Source organism: Amia ocellicauda, chromosome 10 (genome assembly GCF_036373705.1).
Source record: "Amia ocellicauda isolate fAmiCal2 chromosome 10, fAmiCal2.hap1, whole genome shotgun sequence".
Classification (NCBI taxonomy): domain Eukaryota; kingdom Metazoa; phylum Chordata; class Actinopteri; order Amiiformes; family Amiidae; genus Amia; species Amia ocellicauda.
This window is the reverse complement of record NC_089859.1, coordinates 38,021,122-38,046,761: the sequence shown is the minus strand read 5'-3', so window position 1 is coordinate 38,046,761 and position 25,640 is coordinate 38,021,122. Positions and strand designations below refer to the sequence as shown.

General features: G+C 34.7%; 1 protein-coding gene across 1 annotated transcript; it reads left to right on the top strand.

The window, feature by feature from the left end:
• The first annotated feature begins 1,719 nt into the window (after positions 1-1,719).
• Positions 1,720-25,640, top strand: LOC136760584 (sal-like protein 3). The gene is made up of 4 exons (XM_066716059.1): positions 1,720-3,512; positions 14,813-17,794; positions 17,999-18,342; positions 22,657-25,640. The coding sequence occupies exons 1-4, from the start codon at positions 3,431-3,433 to the stop codon at positions 23,086-23,088; spliced, it is 3,840 nt and encodes a 1,279-aa protein (XP_066572156.1). The 5' UTR covers positions 1,720-3,430; the 3' UTR covers positions 23,089-25,640.

Sequence of the window (25,640 nt, the reverse complement as noted above, 5' to 3'; positions counted from 1 at the left end):
GAAAAGAAAGACTTGGTTTGAAATGATACATTTATACAAAAAAGGTACACATACAAAAAAAACACGGTATGAAAATCCGCGACTGATAATAGCTTATGTACGTTTTCCTTTATACACATAAACACATGCATATATGTATATAACACATATAAGTATATATATACACACACACACACACACACACACACACACACACACACACACACACACACACTATGCTGTAGCTTAGGCAAGCTACAAAGATTAATACAAATTACATACAGTAAGTTAATCACATGATAAAGGTCTATTTAGGACAAAAAAGCAGTCTTACAGTGAAATATTTTGATTATCTTAATCAAACTATAGTGAATGTGTAACTCAAAAAGTCTTCTATAATCTTCACAGAGTTCATATTTAAATTATAATAATGTGTTTGAAATTTATGGCAGAAGGCAAACGATGTGGGTTAAATCTACAAAATGTCCTCTCAAATAATTTCTAGCAAGGTGTGTGACAATTAACATACATTGTGGGTAAGGGTTACTGGGAAATGCATCCATCTGTAGTATTCAATAAAGCCTGCAAACTTTACAGGGCAGGCAACTAGATCCATGTTGTGCTGACCATACAATTCGATCCCTACCCCTTATTTTCAAAATTGATTATTTTTCATATAAATCAGTTAAAAACCGTTCAGCATATGATTTGCTCATCCTAGCAAATACTGACCAAAGCACTATTCTTTCGAGACGTTTCAGAGGAAAAGTAAAAACTGCTTGCTAACAGTGTCCAATATATTTTCGTAGAGCCTTTATTTTAAAATGTATGATTTTGTAGTTAATTACAAATAAGAAAACATCAACAGTACATCCTCCCTACACCTTCAGTACCTCCCACTACACACAAACATACACCAAGTACCTCATCACATTAGACATAAAAAATGTATATATTAAAACGCTAATTAACCAGAATATTTACAAAAAAAAATGTCTGACGTTGGTCAGTAATGCATTTGTAAAGGTTCGAATATTCGTTTAATTTGAAGAACTATCTGAATCATACAGAAGAATCACACACACACACACACACACACACACACACACACACACACATATATATATATATATATATATATATATATATATATATATATACACACACACACGAACACCTTTGTTGTTCATGTTTTCCATTCTACACAAAGACAAGATGTTCAAAGTAATTATGTCTGCGGTTATCAGTCTTAAGTCGGATTAGTTAATGGATAGGAACCAAAGGCATTCGTTTACGCGTTTCAGATTAAATGTCATTACTACTTGTTAATTTTCCTTTCCGTTTTCATTATTTTCTTAATGAAACTGCAGAAATTGTATAATTAAATGCATACACACACACATACACACACACACACACACACACACACAAAAAAACATGTAAGTAAAGAATACATTTTTTAGTTCATTCCTTAATTTGGTAAAGGACATATTCAAGTTTAAATATTATGAAAATAACTTTATGTGCACATTGGTTTTGAAAAGCAGTAGGCAATCGGTGCTCATATCGTTTATTTCTGATAACATGTAAAAATTACGTAAATTAACATTTGTATCTATTTTTCTGTTAGTCTTTCTGTAGCCTGTATAGATACATAGATGGATAGATAGATAATGCGTAATTAAATGTCTCTTTATTCACTATCATATCATAACTTTAAGGTAATCAGTTTAATGTGGCTGACTAAAGCTGGAACATACATCAAATCTTTATTTGTATAAACAACGTGCTATTATGATATATCACATGGAGTGGAAGTGATCATGTGTTACTGGCTAAGACAATATTATTAAATGAAAGAGTTTTAAAAACTAATAATTTCAAACAAAATACCATTAATAACGGTTGCAAAAAACAAACAAAAAATACTGTATGATATAAACGTGTCTGAAATGGTGAAAATGCATGAGATTGTTGGGATAGGGGATGTGAAACTGTTCAAACAGTAACTGTGTGGTACATCCTAGCGGTCGCACAACGCAATATAGAGGCTGAACTAAAACTTACAGCTTAAGACTCGTTCTCACACGCAACACACTGCTCTGTCTACACACAGGGCGCATAGGCAAGGACAACAACACTAACATCAAACCTGGTTTTAACAGAGCGGTCATCTTGTAAAGATCCATCAGAAATCCTCGTCAAACTTTTATGACCGTCTCATCTGAACATGGAATCCGAACAACTGAAGAAGAAGAAGAAAACACGCTAACCTAAATAACATCTTCATGTGAGCAGGCGGACCAGAGACTTTGGACAGCGACGCGAGGGTACAGCGCAGCCGACTGTGTAGCCGCGGAAAGGAGGAGAGAGAACCTGACCTACACCGCTTTTAACCTTACGGTGTACTTCTTAAAAAAAAAAAAAAAAAAAAAAAAAAACTTTATTTTTTAAGGGAAGAACGGGAGAACTTTTTCTATCGCAAAAATGCATGCAACCAACGCGAATGAAAGACTAAAGCTAAAGCTCCGATACTGATTAAACAAACTTAAGATAACAATAACCAGGAGTTCATTTTACCGACGGACTTAACGAAACCAGCTGTACATTAAGCTGCCAAAACACAAGAACTCCCAACAGTTGTCTAATCCTCGATATCACAACAACAACTAAATATTTGCAACAATGTTTACAAACTTTTGTTTTCTGTGTCTACCGGTGGTCGTGGGGGAATAACAAACCATCGGCCAGGACCTTTTTTAATGAAGGAAACTGTAAAAAAGAAATACACACCAGACAAGAGGCAATTTAGAAGAATTAAGCCGAAAGGGGAGTTTTCAAGCACTTGAAAAAGGAGAGAGAGAGCGAGAGAGAGAGAGAGAGAGAGAGAGAGAGGAAAATAACATTCATGGGACAAAAACAAAGAAGAAAAAGATGAAAAAATATGAACTGAAGTTTTTTTTTTTCTTTTAAAGTATTAAAAGGCAATGGGGAAGAAAAATGAAGGATGGGAAGCGAGAACAGCTGAGATGAATTTTTAGAACTTAGAAGGCGAAGCCCCACAGAAAAAAGGAAAGAACCTGACCTTCCATAAGTGAAGACCCCTAAGTGCAGGGTGTAATAAGCGGTATTTGCAGTGTTGTTGGAGGAGGTGGATAGTGAGCAGAGACAGATAGTTGGAGAGTGAAACAGCTAATTGCTGAGTCCATCCCTCATTTCCATATCCAGTGTGTGTCCGCTGGACCTCAGCCAATCCCCCTCTCACACCACCATTAATCGCAATGCATTATTCACTATCATAATTATATACCGACATGCGCAATCCACACAACAGCAACACCAGCTAATTTCCGTAATTTTGCAACTCGACTATTTGTGAACATTTTTTTTTTATTTGCTCGCTGCTGATGTATCTGCAAAAAGCAGAAACAACTCGCAGCTTACCAGCAGCATGTCGCGCCGCAAGCAAGCAAAGCCACAGCATCTCAAGTCGGACGAGGAGCCAACACTAGCTGAGGTAGTTTCTGAAAATGGTAAGTGTCTTGTCTTTAGGTCTTGTAGTGGGTCGGAAAAGAGGTGGTGGGAGGTTTTTTTTTACGAATAAACAGGTCAACAGAAGTTGCACAATTTCTCAAAACGTGCAGCCACTTTTTTCTAGATCAAGATCGCTCTATGCAAACGTAGCCTTTGACATCCGCTGTAATTTTACAGATTAGATATGGACTTAGTAGTGATCTAATTTGACTTGGTAGTCATGGCTTGTGTGGATTTTTTGGGGAGAAGAGGTAAACCTCTCTTTCAAATATTTGTTAAAAACATACTTTTTTTCAAATTGTATGTGTCTTCGGTAGTTAAGATTATAGCCCTGAACGAGTGTTGTTACTTTTTAAACAGTTTGTGTTCATTATCTATCTATCTCTCTTTATATGTATATCTGCCTGTCTAGCTATCAATAATATAAGATAGATACTAGATAGATGGATAGTACACGCTTTCCCGAAACATGCTTTGAGTTTTTTACCTTATAGGACTGTCAGTTGCCAACTCAAGTTGTGCGTTTTATTGTTGCTTTATTTTTGTTGTGTTGTAAGTGATCGTTAGTGTTGTTAAGTCGACATTTTTGTGGCATCAATATACACGAGGAATTCAGAGACTATCATTTTTATGTCTTTTTTATTCAAAATGTATTTTTAGTTTAGGTTTTAAAATGTAGTTCATCAAAGTTGAGGGATGCGTTCTTGAATAGCGCAGGAGATAATGAATCAAAGGACTGGGTAAGAAAATTAACTGCAATGGTTCCATGTGTGTGTGTTGTCTCATATAAGTCTATAAGGTGTGTTATTTAGTCTCAAACATGTAAATTAATAAATATTGATATGGACGGACAGACAGATATTAACATTTTAAACACGTAATAGTAAAATAATTCAAGTAAAATATATAATAATTCAATGGGATAAAATAAAGATAAAGAAGAAATAAAAGTTAAAGCTCTGTGTAAGCGTTATCGGTGTATCAGAAAGACTAATACCTAGTTTAGTTTAGAAGAAACTTTAAAGGTTAATTGTTAAAAGATGTCTATTATTAGTATTATTAGTATTATTTAAATTGCTTTTATATATACGAAAATTAACAAGTCAAAAAATTATTCCCAGAAACGTGTTATTTTCAGAGTGGTTTCCAAATCTCTACCAGGCTCTATGTATGCATTTATTATTATATATACCTTGTACTATCTATTATGATGATTATGATTATTACTAATGTATACATTATATATACATTCTTATAGTATATGTGTTTCACTATATCTAACATGAGATTTAAGGCATTAGATGCCACCATATGTATATATCTGCATTATTCAGTTGATTTTCAATAAAGGTTGGACAGAATTTAATATAATAAGTTAAATTATACCATAATAAATGGTATATTGTTCTTATTTGATCAAAATTGTGTATCATAATTACATGGAACCTGTTTAATTCTATAAAATACATCAAATTATATGGATAGGCTGTATGTTGTTATTATTGTTAAAGGTAGATAATGCTTTTGGTAATATTAACTTCACGTGAATTAACAGATTATTACAAGGAAAAGAGAAAAGACAACAGGAAACTTTCTAGTGGATCTTTTTATCTTTTACATCTTTTTCACAGTTGATTTGGAGTTGAGGTTAAAGGAATCACTTGCATTTGCTGGGGTAGATTAAGTGCAAAGTATCTTTTTGTCATGGAAATGTTTTTTGTTTACTTCATCACGTAGAATTTCTCACACTTGGTTTGTTTTGTATTGCCCTCAATGACTACATGATCATTTGAATGGATTCATTTTTGCCGAATGAAAGAGGGAGTCTTTCTGTTAAAGAACCTCACTGCATCTCAGTGTAGAATATTTTAAACGTTATTATTAAAGTATGTGAATAACTTAACCCCTCTCTCTATACACAGATACAGAAACTAAACACAATATTTAAAAACAAGGGAAACAAATAGCATTGAGTTGTGAGTGTAGGGTGTAGTCTTTGAATTTTAATTTCATCATCAAAGTCTGTTTACTTTTAATACATATACAAGTTGTTATATAATGTTTCTATGTTAATATGAAGGTGCCATGTCTTTATGTAAATATATACTGTAATATTATATAAATGCCAAATTATTTTTACCAATCATGATATAACTTCATCATATGCATCTTTGTGTCTAAGAATGAGTTGTATCAAGCATGTAGAAAACATGTTTTACTTTTTAAAATGAGACATATACTTCATATGTAGTTTTAATTTACACAAGAACATATTGTATCAGAGTGCTGCTATTCAGATGTTTACACTAACCAAAATTATGGACTTTCTTCATGCCTAGAAAGACATGGAATGAGACATTCTTATTGTCTTTATGAATACATTGTAAGATATATTTCGATTTAATGTAATGTCTTATTTATTAAATTAGGACATATTTGCTTGTAAGAATGTGATATTTGTTCCCTCTGTGTATTATGGAAAGCAAAATATGACACTTAGTATTACATTTAAGTAATTTTTGTTATACCAAATGGGAAAAACTTCCCCTCCGTGGTATGTTGTATCAGTGCAGAGAAAATGGCAAATCAGTTTTAGATTGGGTTTCTTGCAGTTTACACTGTAATGTGCTGACAGCTGAGTTAAACACCAATACCCTTTTTTATGATAGTTTACAGAAAGGGTATCATTGAAGTCAGCATTTCAAATTGATGACATTAAGAGCTGTTTTGGTGTTCGTAACAAATCTCAGCAGTTTCATTTTCTGTCTTTTGAAGGTGTATAATATTATTATTATTCTCTACTTATTACACATAAGTATTATGTTCAAGTTATGTTCATGTTCTTGTCAATATTATTGAGGCCCATTTACAAGTTTTTTTTTTTTTTGTGTTTTTATCTTTGATCATAAGCAATCCTGCTGAATGAAAGTTCAGAAACAAGGATTTTGCTCCAATTATTGGCTTATTGTTTCACCTAATATTGTGTCGCCTCCTTCTGAAATATATATATATATATATATATATATATATATATATATATTTAAATTATTATAAAAAACAAATTTATTCATTAATATTTCAGTAGTAAGGCCTGCTATATGGTTAACTGGAGCCTTCATACAAAACAAATACATGATAAAAACTGACATGAATTATGTGGATAATTTAATTATCTATTAAGTTGTATTGTTAGAAACTATACATTTAAAATATAATTATTAATAATAATAAATAACTGTTCAAGAATCATATCTTAAGTGTTGTTTCACATTTACATCACATTGTTATTTTACTGTGAAAAGCATTGTAAATAATGTGGAGTTAACTATATTAACCCAGGAGAAGCAATAGAAGATACTACAGAAAAGGAAGAACCCTTTAATTAGACCAACAAGGGGTGATGTTAATTGTTCATCAAACAGAAATGTCAAACAGTTTAAGGAAGTAACTGCTTGAAAAATTCATTAGATTCTTAGAATATAACATATGGGGCTCTTTTCATAGATGCAGAGCGCAGATTGTCTTGGACTACACAATGTTATTTAAGGTAAAGTAGTCCAAGACTACTAAAGTAGGGCTAATCGAATGTCTGTAGACCTAAACTCAAACTGTAATTAATCAAAATAGTGAGACTGCAATAAGTTTTAGTCCTTTTTGATTGTGTAATTTGGAAAAGAGACATCATACGAATTATGCATTTCACATAGCTAAATCAGTTTGATTATGTGTTGTCTGTGTGAGTGGGACTGAAAGTCTGAAGCAGTTCAGGTTCCTATTGTATTGTATTGCCTTTAAAAAGAAAAATGCTCTGCATCAAAATCTTGGAATTTGAGATCTTTGTTATTCTATTTTCACTAACTACTCACTTTAAAATAATAATAAAGCATGAATTCATAGAAAGAAAGGGAGATAGATAATTGTACTTATGCATACATAATATGTACTCACACTCATACACCCAAATATAAGGGCTGTACATAAATAGAGGCTATACATATGTGTGTATTTTTATATATAATATTTTTTTTTCTAAAGAGAAAATAAAGAGATATTAGGTGTCTTTACCACAGTATTCCAGGTTTCAATGACAGTGGAATCTTCCACTTGCTGCCACTTTTAAAATAAGATATAAGACCAACCACACTGTGTTATTAAAGTAATACAAAAATTTTGATGTGCTAAGAGGAGCAACATTGTGAAATCTGGATTTATTTGAAACCTGGTATTTACATTTTTATATCACTTGGAAGTCTAGCATATTCCCTGTTGTATTTTGTGACTAAATATTTTCTCATTATATATATAAAACGAGGAATCTCATTTTTTTTTGTGTGCTTTTGTTTGACAAATATAACAAGATTCTACTAATGTCTGCACAGCTAATCACATCACATGGCAGATTTAATGTTTTAACGCAATAAATGAACCTGGAGCAGTTTGTAAGATTGTATCAATTTTATTCAAATTTTACAAATCTGTTCTGCACACAGTCGCTCCCAAAATCTCTGTCCCCTCAGCACTTGTGTTTGCTCTGTCAAACCCACTTCATATGTTGCACAACCTGAGCAGTATTTTGTTCATTTCCCAGAAAAACAAAAAGAAAAGAAAATCATTCTTGGTACAGGCTAAGAGGTGAAGTTATAGTTTGAGGGGTTGGGGGGAAGTAGAGAGACTTTTTTTGTCGGGTAGAATTAAACAGGAGCCTACAGCTGTTCTTTTCACTCCACAACCAGTGTTTAATTAGGATTTATTCATTATTTAAACCCTAGAGTTGATTTGACCTTTTTGTGCGTTGCTTTTGTGTTAGGCCTGCATTGTTGTCAAATGTAGCACATTAGGGTCCTTTTGTGTGATGTCCCTGAAAAGGTGGGATTGCATGGAGTGCCAACAAGCTTCTGATGGCCTCCCCCTCAGGGTGGGTAGTTAGAAGTGCTTTGATAGAGCCTGCTGACTTAACCTTTGCCTGCCATGCCCTGCCAGGGGTGGCCGCTAGATGTCAAGCTCATAATACAATTAGTACATCTGTGCCGTTGACCTTGGCAGCACAGCTTACCCGTGTTCGTGAAAGTGTTAACACAGATTTTTGAGTGTTAACTTGAGATTCTTGGGAGTGTGCTACACGGCAGACACCTTTACCATTGAATTTCTGCACTCACAGTAATATATATATATAGTCTTATTTTACAAACAGGGCATTAGGGGAGCCTTGTTTTGTTTTTCTGTATAAGTTTAGACTGTGACAATATGTTATTACAGACCAAAGACTTGGCCTTTTTGGATATTTCAGGGTACACTGATGTTAATTGAGTGCTATATAACTGCAAGTGTTTTCTACCTCTTTTAAAGTAGTAATTTGAATGAAATCTGTTTAGCTCTTTTGGTCTTCTGTGTCTGGTTAATTCGGTAAAACTAAAAAATAATAATCATATAAGTGTGGCATACAGTTGTGCATAATTAAACTCAGTTCAGTAGACAGCCTGTTTTTTATAAGGTTTAAAAAAACTCAGTAACTTCTAGAAAGAGCAGTGACAACATGGCTGCTGATTACTTCCTTTGTGTAGCTTTGTTTGGCTTTTTTTTTTTTTTAATTTTGGTGGAGATCTTAGGACCACCCATGTGACAAAAAGCTTGGAAGGAGCTGCCTCTTAGCACACAAAGATGTCTCTTTTAATTACAGTTCAATTCTTAAGACTCACAAATATGATGCCCAATCGAGAGCACTAATCTATGATGTCATGTGGATCCCAAAACAAAAGTTTCATTATTGTGTACTGTATCATAAGCATATACAAACAAATCGTTAATGTTTTAGCAGCTCAGTATCTACATACACACACAAAGGCTCCACTGTTTGAGAGCAAATAGAGTTACTGTACTCATTAAAAAGGCAGTGGCCATGAAAGCAAGAACTCTTGGATGACTGTACCACAGGTGTTAGTTATGAGACAAATGCAGAGATTTGGACCAGCACATACATCATAATAAGTGTGCTGGAGACAAGGATATTGTCTGTATATCAAGAGTGCCCTCCACTGTTCATCCTCTTAACTGGCAGTCTTTGCAAAACAGCGGAGCAATGGAAAAAAAGTGTCATTCATACAGGAATTTCTCTACATTGTTAAACACAGCAGGCATCCTTATTCCCCTCCTTCTGTCTCACAGCTTGTGCTTAGTCTCTGGCGATTCAACTTTTTATTTGAAGGATTCAGAGTTTTCTTAAATACTTAAAATTATTAAAATAAATGGGGTGTTGCCAGTCACCTTCCTTAATTTATAGAACTTCTGTTAAGCTGCTGGCTAGCCTGTTATCTTGTGGTATGTAACCTAGGAAATACATGAATGTGTGATGCCATTGGAGACTGCATGTATAAAATAAACAGCTGCGTATAAATTAGATTAGATTTATGTCAGCAAAAGCTGTAGAGTAGACATTTAACTGTCTTTTTATGTTATTGTAATTTTTACTTTTATAAAAAGGCATTGGAAAAGAGTAATGAAAATAATTTTGTTCTTTTTTTTTAAGAATGTCTTACCTTGTAAAAATTGGAATGATCCACAGCAGATTTTAAAGGATGAAAAACACCTTTTTTTTATTTTCTTTAGGAATTTAAAAAAAGTTGTCTCTTATATAAAATTATATACTTTTAAAACTCTTAGCTTTTGTGTGACAAGTGTGTGTTTTGAATAAATTGTTAAGAATACGGTTTAAGAATTGTTATTTTTTGGTTACATTTTCCATGGATTTGATAGCTTGTTTTTAATCAATATCTGCTACAACATGTCGTATTAGTGGTTTAAATTTGTATGCTAGAGACATCATTTAAAGATTGTGGAAAAACATGTCTTGAAGACAAAAATAAATAAATAAATAAATAAATAAATAAATAAATAAAATAATAATAATAATAATAATAATAATAATAATAATAATAATTCTAAAGACCTGTATTATGACCACAATCAACAATGTTTAAAAAAAGATGAAAAATACAGACTTGTATTTTATTTAGTTTAAGATATGCATTATTCACTAAAATACTTATACAGTGGTCAGTGCTTTATTAAAGTAACATTTTGATGAGATTAATATAAAGATTCCCTCCGTGCTGGGTTTTCTGTAAACAGGACGCCACAAAACATCTGAACAATTGCAAAAACAGCTGCAAAAAAAATAGTTCATACAGGTGATAAACAAAACCAGGAACAAACAAATATAACAATATATAGAAAATATATAATTTGTAATACATTAGTGACCTTTTTGTCATCATTCAGTTCCCTTAGGCCAGTCTTTTCTGGCACATACTGCTTTAGAAACCACCACAGCAACATTGTCATAATGGGGAAAGAATGCTCCAACTAGCCTTGCAAATCTCTGTAGCAGTGCCTTTGGTAACCCAGTTAACCCATTCTTTATATGTCACACCCACAATAATCTCTTGAGAATCTAAAATAATGAATTAGAGTAAAAAAAATGTCTTTGTTTGTGGAGAGCATTTCATTTATATTATACATTATTATGGATTCATAAACTGAGAAATATAAAGCTGCACTAACAGTTTATGGTTTATTTTTTAATTGAAACTGTAAATTGAATAAATAAGATGTAAAATTAAGAAATCCAATAGGGGAAAAGTTGCTGATTAAACTGCATGAGCGTGGCATTTCATGCAGTGTCGTTTAGAGACGATATGGATAGACCACTCAACCCGTAAAGGTCCCGGTGCTGGTCAGAAACAGTATTGAACTCCAGCAATTTTCTAATAAGACAATTTATAGGATATTGTGATAGCTCTGTTTAATATTGTTTAAATTAATAATACTTTTTCAAGCGTTCTTATAAAAAAATGTAACATTTTATACTGCAAATACATATATGTGTCGAGTCATTTGGATGCAAAATATAAATATTTCTGGTTTATACAAACAAAAACACTGATTGACTAGACTACTTCCAGACTATTCTGTGACAAAATTAGTTTTTACAAACTGAGAATTAGATTACAAAGAGCAGAAAAGATTATAATAAATAAATAAATATTTGATTGAGTGGATTTTGTGCTATCATTAAGATATTATTAAAAAAAAAATATATATATATATATATATATATATATATATATATATATATAGAGAGAGAGAGACTTTATCTTTCCATATACTCTACTAAATATGTATTTTACATTTTCTGTCTGTCAAAAAATGATGCTGGTTTCATGTTGATAGGATAGTGTATAAAATAAATTGTAATTTTGCACTTTCTTTTCTAGACAGAAACAAATGCATTTTCTTATATACCCTTCAGTCAGTTAGTGAACTATACTGTTGAATAGAAGAAAAACAAATCTCATTAAATACAAAAATGTAATGTGAACATACTACTGCTAAAACAAGTTAGTATTGTGATAAATTACAAAAGTAAACTGTGTATTATAAATGTGAGATTTATAATAATATGCATAACACAAAACAATAACACAATTATTAATATTAATAAAACAAGTATAGATTAATGTATTTACCATGTACCACCCTTCCCAAAATAAATGTTTTACAATAAGTATTATTATGCAACACAATGACAGAACAGAATTGCAAGTATCTCGGCATGCTTTCAACTGTTTTGACAGATACACACACACACACACACAAATATATTCAAGAAAGAAATGTGCAAATTAATAATTAATCTACCCCTAACCATTCCTACTAATTTACACTGACCTTTCAACCCTCAATTATGCAAATGTGTAGTTCTGTCAGTTGATCATTTAAGTAGATTTGTGTTTATGTGCATTTGTTTTGCTTATTTGCAGTGTGCTGTTTTGCCCTGTTTGCAGTTAAGGTCCTAGAAATATAAATACAGTGTCGTGGGATTAATAAACAAGCAAAGCTGTAGTACAATTGGGCGTAATTTATGAAACAACATGTTTTTCTATTTAATCTTTTAGCAACCTGATTGTAACATTTATACATCTACCCATCTGTCTATCTATCTATATATAAGCATTTTTTATGTCTCTGATTATGATCATGGAGCATTACAGATTAATATTGTACATATTAGCATTAATATGTCTGTGGGTGTAAAAGGTGGAGCTATTAGAATTAGGTCTCTTGTTGATTAGGAATTATGTGAAAGAAACTAAACCCTGATGGTAGACACGACCCTTTGGCAAGAAATTACAACAGGGATGATAAATTCCAATGCTAATGAATCAATTAAAAAGACCAAGCCGCAGCAAAGGCAATGAAATGTGTCTTCCGGCCTCATCTACAAATGACGATAGAGGAGAAGGAACAAGCCAAACTTTCCTTTGAGCACGATGTCAGTCTTTAATATAGAAGGATTACAAAGCTGACACACTCTATAAAAACTTTGTCAGGTGACGACATTTGCGTTTCTGGACTAAAGGCTGAGATACAGAAATGGGTAGCTAGGCTGAGGCGATTGTTTCTCATAAATACAGTGTCAGAACAAGATGTATCCTTCAGATACTGCTTTTAAGATTTGATAAGATCTTTCAAAAATAGTTAAACTGTATAATTTATCATAGAAAGAAAACTACTACAAGGAAATTTGACATTTCCACTGCTTAAATGAATTGTGAAAAAATATACATTTGTAAAATATATATTTTTATAAAATCGTGTGTTTTTCTAATTATTAAAGAACACTAAACACTAGCAGTTTGGAAGAACAGTTAATACTGCCATCCGATACAGACAATTTGTTTAGCATTACCAATAAATTGTCCACTGTCCATGATTAATTATTTAAATTTATAGAAACCGTTTTATACAACTACCTAAAAGAACCATTCCTTTTTAATTGATGATAAAGAACATAAAAAAACAGCACAAACATAGCTTTTCCAAGTGCCCACATCCTTCTAAATATATGGCATATGTATGATATAAGATTTTGCCTGCTATTATATTATTTAAATGAATCTTACTCATAATTTGATCACTTGCTGAGCCTACTGGTATATGTATCTAATACAGTACAGACATTAATTGGATCAGCAAAAGTTAACTTATTTTGTTCTGAATGCATACACTGATGTCATCTGAGTTTTGTGTTAAGTAGCTATTGAAATAAAACACTGATGTAGCTAACAATATTAAAAAGACCAGACATGAACAACATGAAACTTAGAATAATTAGGTCCCATTCCCTCCAGCCACACATTTATAGCACTTTATCAAAATTAAATGTTACTATCGCTGGTTTTCTCATTCGTGCGCTGCTACATATTTGATCAGGTGTGAATTAGAATTCTGTTCGTTAAACATGCTTGCTATTTGGCACATGATGGTAACACTAGTCAGAGGAAGTGGCAACAGTCATTAAACATGTGTAACCAATTAGTGGGTTTTCTGCTATGGTACTAACATGTAATTTGTTGAGTCCTTTTTTGAAAGAAAAAACAGAAGAAAGTAGGTACAAAATAAGTGTAACTGAATACTACTGGTTTTAAAAAGAGATCTAATGAATGTTGTTGAGGGCAAAGGAAATACATTTATAGAAATTGTCACTTTTGTTGTGACACTAAAAATGATATATAATGTGAAATTATCCTTTAAAAAAATGCACATTTCTTTTACGGTTTTAAAATAGCCTTACTATTTTTTTTAGGACACTGACCTAAGATGATATATCTTTATAGTCAATTTCAGGCAACCACAATATGATCAGAGACTGTATTCTACTTTTACTGTCAGACTTATTTGTTTGCTAAATAATTTTGTTTTAAAGCAGAGCTTTATTATATGAACCCAGCATACACATTTTCTAACAAGAACTGAATTAAGTGACTAAGGGTCCAGTTAATCAGGCAGTGGTTTAAATCAAATAAGGTTACATATAGTTTAGCAATGTTAAGTGAACTGGCAAAGGCATTTCAAATTCTGGTGGAAATGAGGAAGCTTGATAGTAAAGGGGAATCCTAATGAGTGCATCAAAGACTTGATTTGTACCCAATTGACAAGGCAGCTGTGAATTGTATGAAAATATTGGAAATCAATATCTTCTATGGAATTTCATTAAGATGCAGTATCCACAATTGATAGAGCCTCATAATTTGATGGATTGTGCAAAGAAAATTATTAGCTTGGTAGAAGGGGAATGGAAAACACAAAGTGAGTCCTGAGAATTGTTGAAGTAGGGCAATTTGTACAGAGTAAAAGGAAATATATTGATTTCAGGTATGTATAAAAAATCAAAATAACTTAAAACTTGGTGGGGACATTGTATGGAATTAATTGTCTGATAAATGTTTTTTGTTTTTTCTAGCAACCCCAGGAGAAGGAGTGGATGATGCAGACAGTGGAAATGAGAGTCGCAGTGGAAGCGAAGAAACTCATGTGTGTGAAAAGTGCTGCGCCGAGTTCTTCAAGTGGACAGACTTCTTGGAACACCAGAAAAACTGTACCAAGAACCCCATGGTGCTGATTGTGAATGAGGACGAAGCAGCACCTGATTCCCAAGAATATCCTTCTGAGCCTTCCCCAGCACCAAGCTGCCCCAGTGACCCAGCTGACAGTGAGGACGCGGAAGAGAGCTGCACACCAACAGATGGAAATGAGAGCTCAGAGGTAGTAACTAGCACAGAGAAGGAGGACGAACCCATGGAGATGGAACAGTCTCCTGAAAAAGCAGCTGATCCTGAGCCAGTTCCATCAGAACCAGCTCTTTCTCTACCTCAGATTCCTAACCCATCTTCCATGACGAACTATAATATGCCAAACACTAATGTGACTTTGGAGACTTTGCATAGCACAAGGGTAGCGGTGGCACAGTTCTCACAGAGCCCCCGCTCAGGTGCAAATACAGGGGTGACCACCATGGCCATTCCCATGATTCTCGATCAGCTGATGGCCCTACAGCAGCAGCAGATTCATCAGTTGCAGCTAATCGAACAGATCCGAAGCCAGGTGGCAATGATGAACCGCCAACCGATGCAACCAACACTCAACCCTGCTGCTGCTTCCCAAGGTCCATCTTCAGTTACAGCCTCCAACCAGCTGCAGCTCCAGGGCTTCATTGTACCACCAGTTCATCAGCTACCAGCTACAGTGCCCTCTGCTGTAAATGGGCAGGCCTCTGGCGCACTGCCGTCCACCCTGGAGGGATCTCAGCAACATATATCCCAACCTGTCTGTGTGCCAGCCAATCCAGGACTACCCAGCAGCACTTCTGTCTCAGCTGAGTGCAACCTTCCCCCTTCCAGTTGCAATGTGGTCACATCTTTACTGCCTCCCTGCCCTATCACAAACACGAACAATAGCTGTACCCAGCCACGGAATGCTTCAACCCCTCCATCAATTGGACACGGAAGTCTCCTCAGCCCATCTTCCAACTTGCCACTACTACCTCAGAGTTCCTCAAGTAGTGTCATCTTCCCCAACCCCTTAGTTAGCATTGCTGCCACTGCAAACGCACTGGATCCACTGTCTGCGCTGATGAAGCACCGTAAAGGGAAGCCACCCAACGTGTCCGTCTTTGACACTAAACCCAGCTCAGAAGACCCCTTTTTTAAGCATAAATGTAGGTTCTGCGCCAAGGTGTTTGGGAGCGACAGTGCTCTGCAGATTCACCTGCGCTCTCATACTGGAGAGAGGCCCTTCAAATGTAACATTTGTGGAAACCGCTTTTCCACCAAGGGAAATCTGAAGGTTCATTTTCAAAGGCATAAAGAGAAGTATCCTCACATCCAGATGAACCCATACCCAGTACCAGAATACCTCGACAATGTGCCCACTAGCTCAGGCATCCCCTATGGAATGTCTTTGCCTCCTGAAAAGCCAGTGACAACATGGTTGGACAGTAAGCCTGTTTTACCTACGGTTTCCACCTCTGTGGGGCTCCAGCTTCCTCCTACTCTTCCTAGTATGGGTACCTACAATGATTCTCCAAGTATTACTCCTTTAAGCAGGTCACCACAAAGACCTTCTCCTGCTTCCAGTGAATGTGCATCTTTATCTCCCAATTTTAACAATACAGAAATTAGTATTCCAGCAGCTTCAGAATCCCCACAGCCCAATACTGGCAGTGAGGCACCACCAGTCTTGAAACCGGAGGGAGTTCACCTGCCCCCAAACTGCACAACAAGGCCTGGAGACAGTTGCATCCCAGTGAGCCAAGCTATTCCCTCAGCTTTAATCAATGCTACAACGGCATTAGTCACAGAGCCCAGCACTCCCCCCTCTAGCATCTCCAACCCCTTACTTCCAATGATTTCAGATCAATTTAAGGCAAAGTTCCCCTTTGGTGGCCTACTAGACTCTATGCAAACTTCAGAGACCTCAAAGCTGCAGCAGCTTGTGGAGAACATTGACAAGAAAATGACAGACCCCAATCAGTGCGTCATTTGTCACCGTGTGCTTAGCTGTCAGAGTGCCCTAAAGATGCACTATCGTATTCATACGGGGGAGAGGCCCTTCAAATGCAAAATCTGTGGGCGTGCATTTACCACAAAAGGCAATCTGAAGACACACTTTGGAGTCCACAGAGCCAAGCCCCCTCTTCGGGTTCAGCACTCGTGTCCCATCTGCCAGAAGAAATTTACTAACGCTGTTGTCTTGCAGCAACACATTCGTATGCACATGGGAGGGCAGATTCCCAACACACCTTTGCCAGAGGGCTTCCAGGACAGCATGGACACTGACCTCTCCTTCGATGAAAAGAGTATTGATGCCATGAGCAACTATGATGATGACCTTATGGATGAAAATTCCATGGAAGAAGAAGCAGAGATCAAGGAAGGTGAAAATGACCCTTCCAAACCCTTGATGTCCTATTCCAGCTTGTCCCCAAATTCACCACCTTCTGTAATATCCAGCATTGCCGCCCTGGAAAACCAAATGAAAATGATCGACTCCACAATCAGCATGCAGCACTCTTTTGGACTGAAGTCAATTGAGAATGGGTGCATGGAGAGTGATCACTTGACAAATGACTCTTCCTCAGCTGTGGGGGACCTAGAGAGCCAGAGCGCAGGAAGCCCAGCGATGTCAGAATCATCCAACTCCATGCAGGCCCTGTCCCCTGCTCACAGCAACACAGAGAGCCATCGTTCCAAGTCTCCCAGCGCCAACAATCCAGAAGAGGCCCAAGATGCAGCAGCAACAGTAAAGTCTGAAAAGTCGGAAACTCCATCCCCTGCACTTGAAAATGGAGGCCCGCTTGATCTGACAGCCACCCAGACCCATCCTGGCAGACCCATCATCAAAGAGGAATCTCCTTTCAGCATGCTGTTCCTCAGCCGAGAACGTGGTAAGTGTAAAACCACTGTTTGTAATATCTGTGGCAAACCTTTTGCTTGTAAGAGTGCATTGGAAGTTCACTACTGTAGCCATACTAAAGAGCATCCATTTATTTGCACAGTCTGTTCCACTGTGGGTAATTTAAAACAGCACTTACTGACACACAAATTGAAAGAGCTACCTTCTGAGATATTTGAACCCAACTCTACTCTAGGTCCGAGCCAAAGTACTACTAGCCTGGTTACCAGCACAGCACCCAGCATGATCAAAATTGAAGTGAACGGGCACAGCAAGCCGATGTCCATAAGCGATGGTCCACACCTCCCGGTTGGTATCCAGGTTCCTGCTGTGCCCCAGACGGCGATGAGTCCAGGTATTACCCCCATGCTGGCACCGCCACCACCTCGCCGGACGCCCAAGCAACACAACTGCCACTCCTGTGGAAAGAACTTCTCCTCAGCAAGCGCTCTGCAGATCCATGAACGCACTCACACGGGTGAAAAACCTTTTGGTTGCACAATCTGTGGTAGAGCTTTTACCACTAAAGGGAATCTGAAGGTATGAAGCTGATCTTTCAAATATTTATAATTCTGTCTATATATATATATATATATATATATATATATATATATATATATATATATATATATATATATATATATATACTATAAAAAAAGACTGCTATAAATTGTGTATTAGTTCTGAAATACTTAAGGAAAGTGTGTGTGTATCTGTATAGATCAGCTTAGCACTCCCTAGACAAAGTTGCCGAATGTTCTTTGTACGGTTATGAAATATTCTATAAAACATGACTATTTGTACAATAAAACATATACAGATAAAGAAAGAGAAAGACATGTCAACAGCATAAATAAATTATAATTGTTATAAAAAAAAAATATATATATGCATTTATTCTATTTTAATCAGATCAATATACCAAATATTGTATCAAATGTGAAAGATAATACACATATTTTGGTGTTCCTGAATATTGGTCTTACAAAATAATAATAAAATAAAAAAGTAATACCCCTTTATTTAATGTTGAAACCAATATCAAAATGTTGAATGTAAAACATTAAGAATAAACAAATGATAACTTTATTATAATTATAATAAGTATGATAATAATAATATAATTGTTTTATAAATGTTTTGATCCCTTTGATCCCTTTAAATCATATGTATACAGAGAGACACACACAAATGGAAAAGCCCATATATTTGTACATTTCTTATCGTTACTTTTTTACTTTTTTAATACATGGCTAGGAGTGTTTTCCAAACTATACAAGGTAGTTTTTATTGTTGATGTTATTCATTTATTACAGAATTATGGCATTGTTTTTGTAGTTAACCTTAATATGCTGAAGCAGTTTACTGTTGTACTCCACAGTATACTTCTATGCTTTTTGGAAAATGTATATTTCTAATGTTTTTTATTTTATTTTATTTTATTTCAGCATTACAATCCTTCATTAAACTATGCAGATTAAGGCACCTGCGTTTCCTTTTCTTAAAGTAGTTTGTGTGGTTCTACAGTTTAGCATGAGATTAAAAGACTTAATAATTTAGTACATGCTACGTTGTCATTCTCATCAGTGGTATATTTTTCATGTATACTATAGAAGAAACAGCCAGAGTGTATCACCAGGATTCTTTCCTTTATATACAGTTAGGTGCTAACGAATGACATTTATAACAGGATAACACAAATGCAGTTTACCAGACATAGCAAATTTTATGAAATTATTCTAGCTGATTAGTAATAATGGTTTTGTATTCAGCTATTATAAACCATTATTAGTACTGTTTCAAGGCAAATACATAAATAAATTATAATAAAATAATAATTATGCCTTTTACTTAATTATTTTATCTATCCTTTTTCAACATATATATTCCCTTTAACCCCCCCCCCCACACACACACACAGCTTTTTTAATTTCCTTTAATGTATACAAGTAATGTATTGCTCTCTAGAAACCTGCAGAAAATTTAAAATTGCTCTCTGGTTCCCTTTGTAATTTGTGAACTTGGAACTTTTCATTTGCGCTCATTTATTCTATTCTATTAAATTTGCTACCACTGTATTCTTTATGTAACACCATCAAATGGAATAAAAGTGCTTGAGACATTATGTTGAATGACATAATATCAGGTTCTGCTTTTATTATAAGATGTGACATTTGTAAATAATCTGTTCTAATTATTCTTTTTTTTTATTGTTAAGCACAATTCATCAATTATAAAAGTAAGCATCTGTGGTACTAAATTTGTATTAATTTAAGTGTCATAAATCAATTAACACCTTTAGTTATTTAGAATTAAAGAAAATATGATCCTGTAATGAGCATGTCATGTGTATACAATTAACTCAAAAGCAACATGCTACATTGTTATGGCCTTTCTTTAGTGCTTTTTCAGCTCTATCATGATTAGATTTTTTTCCTTAAACATTGTTTTATTTATATTTAATTTGTATTTAAAATTATTATTCCATTATAGTTTCAGTTAGTTAGTCACTAGACTATAGAAGTATAGTTTTAGCATCTTAACATTTCACATGCTGATTCAGAATTGAGCTCCTGCTCAAAAATCATGTAATACTGTTACAATTGTGATTTAAAGAGAAAAATCACATACTGTACTTCTGGAGACAATGCCACAGCAGTTGATGGACACTTCAGAAAATTGTTGCCTCTCCCTTGGTTATTTTGCACATACTGTCTGTTTTCAAAATTACATTCTGTTCCATTGTTGTTGTTTTTTAAGACATATTGGGTCTAACTAGCAGTGTACTAACTGGAGATGATCCCGTGGTTAGTGCACACCTCTGTACTAAACTAGTCCACAAGTTTAATACCTATTGCAACGAACTCGGCGGCTGAAATTCGTTCCCAGCTGCGGATTAAAAAAGGGTCTCCATTGCAACGAACCCCAAAATAAATGCTGCTGCCCTCTAGAGGAGATTAAGTACGGGACTAACTTAGTCCTACTCCAGCTACAGACTAACTATGGATAGTACCGTACTAAGGGGACCAAAATGTGCCAAATCACAATGTATTGACTGAACTATTCATAACTCGATTCATAAACACAAATCGTTTTGTTTTACATATCAAATAGTTACTTTTTTGTTTTTGGCATTGAGAAAATGTAATGTATTAATAATGCTCTAGTGTACACTGGTGAAATTTACACCACAGGTCACAAAAATCATAATTAAAATAAGAACCGGTGTATAAAGTGTCAGTCTAGGTTTTATTAAATACTATGAAATAACTGAGAATATATTGAAAGCTATCTAGGAATTATTACCCAGCTAGAATTGCAATGCACTATTATATTAATAAATTATATAAATTATAATAAAATTGTGTACTATAGCCGACTTCGTATATTAGTATATGCCAATATACTATAGTAGTATACCGTGCCCAGGCAGAGCTGAGAGCTCAAGCTCGGGGGCTGCAGCTCTGTATAGCGGGGTGGTGTTGGAGGTACTGCTCCGAACCTCCGCCTCTCCATTACACCTGTTATTTTCGTTAAAATAATTCAGACCAAAGTATTAAATATTTAGTCTAGATAATGTTTTGGGGTCTCATTTGGGGAAATACAGTGCAATGGGAAATGCAATTTAGCTTTAGCTGTATATTTTTGTGCCATAAATACTATATATATATATATATATATATATATATATATATATATGTAACATCACATAAAAAAACATTTCTCCAGAAATTGTATTATTGATTATGCTACTAAAATAAATGTATCATTATATCCTGTTATATGGCATTCGCATTTTAACTCGATTTGCATTGCCAAAGTGCAGCAGCATTAGCACGTTACCCCCGGGTTTGAGGCGAGGCCCGGCCTCTTCACTGACTTCATTTCCTGCTTAGTAGCATAACAACAAACCCAATCCTAGTACGGTAGTAAAGATGGGGATCAGCTAGTCTCCAACTTTGCTCCGCCTCTTTTTTAATTGCAATCCTGATCCTGAGATAGTACCGTACTAGCTAGTACGCAACTTAGTACAGAGCTCCGTACTAACTCTGCAAGTTAGTTGCAATTGACCCGTTCAGTACATAATGGTTAAGTAGGTAATCTATGTCATGAGAGCTGAATTATACCAGCACTTGCAAATAGTTACTGTAAACGTTTTTGAGGGAAATCTCTGACATTGATCAGTTGATGACAACATTAGACAGTTGTGCTGTAGTGTAGAATTGTGCAGTAAACTAGATATTAACCATATTTTTTAAAGTTATAATACAATTATAAACATATTATACCAAATAAATTATAACAACATAGTTTAGTGTCAATATTTAGTTTGATTTTGTTGTAAACATTTTTAGTTTTTAATCTATTTCATTAACATAAATGATTGATTTTATTTAGGTTTTGGTCATTTTTATTTGTTTCTCTGCAGTGTAGATTCATGTCTGGATTAAATATGCTCAGCAGCTGCAGTATCCTTACCTAGTACCGGATGGGAGATTTACATTGTGTAGGCGCAAGATTTGCTGCCAAAACAGAAAATACACCACCAATTGACCTATCTTAAATTAGAAATTGGCATGTAGTTTGAAGTTTTCATTTTATTAAGGCCTAAGGTACTGAATGTCTTATTGATAGTAAAGACAGTAGCTCCCAAGCATTCCTGTCTTCCCAACCACATTTACAACTCCAAATAAACAAGTAATTAATTAATGTTTAGGTGTAACAGCCTTGGATGTACTTCTCCCAGAATTTGTGAAGTTCTGATTTTGTTTCAAAAGCAATGCATGCTGTGTGGATAAAGACTCTTGGAAAGCTTTTAACTCACACTTTCTTCTCATATTTTGTTTTACCTAGGTTCACATGGGCACCCACATGTGGAACAATGCGCCCGCCAGACGGGGACGACGTCTTTCAGTAGAGAACCCCATGGCACTGTTGGGGGGCGATGCCATGAAGTTCACCGAGATGTTTCAGAAGGACCTAGCTGCCCGAGCTATGAATGTGGACCCCAGTTTCTGGAACCAATATGCTGCAGCCATCACCAATGGCCTGGCCATGAAGAACAATGAGATCTCGGTCATACAAAATGGGGGAATCCCTCAGCTCCCTGTCAGTCTAGGTGGGGGTGGTATCCCATCTTTAAACAGCTTGTCTAGTGGAATGGACAGGGCCCACACAGGAAACAGCCCACCCATGACTGGTTTAGAAAAGACAAGCATAGATGTCGGAGCAAATCGTGCATTTTCTAGGTTTCTTGAAGACAACAAAGAAATCGGTATCAACTGAAAGACTGCTCTTGATGCAAAAGCAACTGTTTGATCAGTTGGAACTATAACATTTATGTACTATATTATGTACAGATTCATTTTTTCTTTGTTTTTTTCTGGCAACTGTAGTGTTAGAGATTGGTCTATCTTACCTTACTTTTTGATTTATTGCTACTTTACTCATACCAAGAATACATTGTTTCTTGATTGAGATACAGTAGTCTTGCAAAAATTGGCATGGTACATTTGGTTTCTATCAGTACATTTGACTGTTTTTGGGGAACAAAACATTATAAAGAAAAAATAACATTTTACAGTGTTGAGCAAGCCTCTGATTTGATCTGTCACACTGACACACACTGGTTTACTCCTTGTGTGGGTATAAAGAGACTAGCCTTGATCTAGTGTTAGTCACTTTGCAGTTACTGTATGCTCTAAGTGAAAAGGGCCTTGAATTTATGAGATTAAAGTTAGTGCTCACCTAATATTTTTTCTTCACATGAAGTAAAAACTTGAACATGTTTGAAATATTTTAATCTGTACATTTAGTGCCCCAACATTGTCTTATATTAATGTCCAGTGTGTTTAGTATTTATAATATTGGAAAAAAAATGCGGGTAAAAGAAAATATATTTAATAGCCCCAATGTTTTATTGATCCTTTTTCTAAACTACAGACTACAAATATAAATGTTTCTTTCAATAAAGACAAAAAAGTCATTTTATCTGAACAAAACAAAAAAACATTGTTTAGTTTTATTTGAAAGTCTAGCATGATGATTTTGTGCCATTATGGTACATAGTAGAAATTGAGACTCCTTTAGCTGCTATTTTGAAAATTGTGCTATTACTAGACAACCTGTTCAGAAATTAAACTGTTGTCTGAAAGAAAAAGAAAAAAATTACAGACAAATCTTAAATAAACAAATGTATGCATATTTTTTATGAAATATAGAGTTTAAACATAAAGTTGATTTTATAATTTGAGGGGAACTGTTATGGTTATGTGTCTGCACTTTTTAAAATACAAAGGTTTGTCTGTAATTTATGTTATTCCTTGAGAGAACTACACAATTTTGTTTTAAATTGCTTCATAGTTTGTGCTTTTGGAAACAAAATCCATGCTTCACACCATCAAATTAATCTTCCAGATGCAGACTTTTATGTCACTCTGAATGTGACAGCTATACACCTCCTGGGGAGACATTTCTGTCCTCTACAAAACAAAAATAAAGAGAAACTAACATTTGACGTCTTTCGTAAATTTGTTCCTTTAGTTCAATGTAGGAGAAGAGTGTTGATATGCTGGAGCTTTGCTTTCCATACAAAAAAAGGGATGTTTTCTATTTACATAGATGTTGTTTATGACAGAAATGCAAAGAAAAACATTTGCCGTTAATCAATTTATGAATATAAGATTTCATTCCCTACTCATTGCTGCTTTTTATTTTTTAATATTATTATTTGTATTGCTGTAAAGCACAGTGCTCTTTGATCATAAAAAACAACATATTAGGTGTGGTGGTTGTTTTAAAATAATCACAATAATATGGATAGTTTTATCTCAAAGCTATGATGTGAGGTTGGGGTGTGAGGTTTTTTTAAACTTGAACTAACAGTGTATATTTTGTGTACTACCTCATTTAATTTTAATTTTTAATTTTTATTTTTCATGAAAGCATGGTGGAATTTAAAGATCATGGTAACTTCCTTTGTTACAAACTGTACAACTGAACCATGATATTGTGCAACATCAAAGAGTAGTTAAATGCTCCTTGTCTCTTTAAAATGAAAAAAACAAGAAAGACACTTTTTTCCCCCTCTGGCTGGGACATGAAAATGTATTTGGTATGGAAGATTGTTCTTGCATATCTCACCATTTTACTGTAAGGGGCTGACTTGCTTCAGCCTTCATATGATTAAATGAAAAGCAGATATAGATATATAAAAACAAAACGATTGAAGACTTTTACAGCTGTATATTCTTACTGGGTGTAAAGGACTATAAACAGATTGTTTTCAGCAATTACCATGTGTCATCCTGGTGTATTTACACACATTTCTGTTTCTTTTTGGCACCACGTGTTGGAGAGATTTATAACTTAATGGACAAAAAATATCAAGGTGGCTTAATATTGCTCTATTTCAGCAGCTGAATGTTTTTTAATTTATTTTTTTCCTTGTGTGTGTGTTTTATTTGTTTGTTTTTGTTAGTTACTTGGTACCATGTAGTGTTAATCTCCTCTCCTCCAGAATAAAATAAAAAAGTGATTAAGTTACTGTAAATAGGATGGTTGCTGAAGGTAAAGTCAAGACTGAACCCATTTTGTATTCGAGGAATTGGCTGTTCCTCTCTGCATGGTAAAGAAAGACACTATTTTTATACTGTGATACCATGTAGGGCTGGAAGACCACCTCGAACCAGCTGGGAATTGATACCTAGATCCAATATTTTTTATTAGTATACCTTGTTGGCTTGACACATCTACTGATTGAAATGGATGTCTTAGTCTAGGTTACTATTTTTGTCATATGGAAATAAATAAAATCCAGGATGTAATAATACAACAAA

Coding starts and splice junctions, on each gene's coding strand:
- LOC136760584 (XM_066716059.1), top strand. CDS start 3,431: ATGTCGCGCCGCAAGCAAGCAAAGCCACAGCATCTCAAGTCGGACGAG. Junction 17,795..17,998: donor GTTCCTCAGCCGAGAACGTG/GTAAGTGTAAAA, acceptor ACTCTACTCTAG/GTCCGAGCCAAAGTACTACT. Junction 18,343..22,656: donor CCACTAAAGGGAATCTGAAG/GTATGAAGCTGA, acceptor TGTTTTACCTAG/GTTCACATGGGCACCCACAT.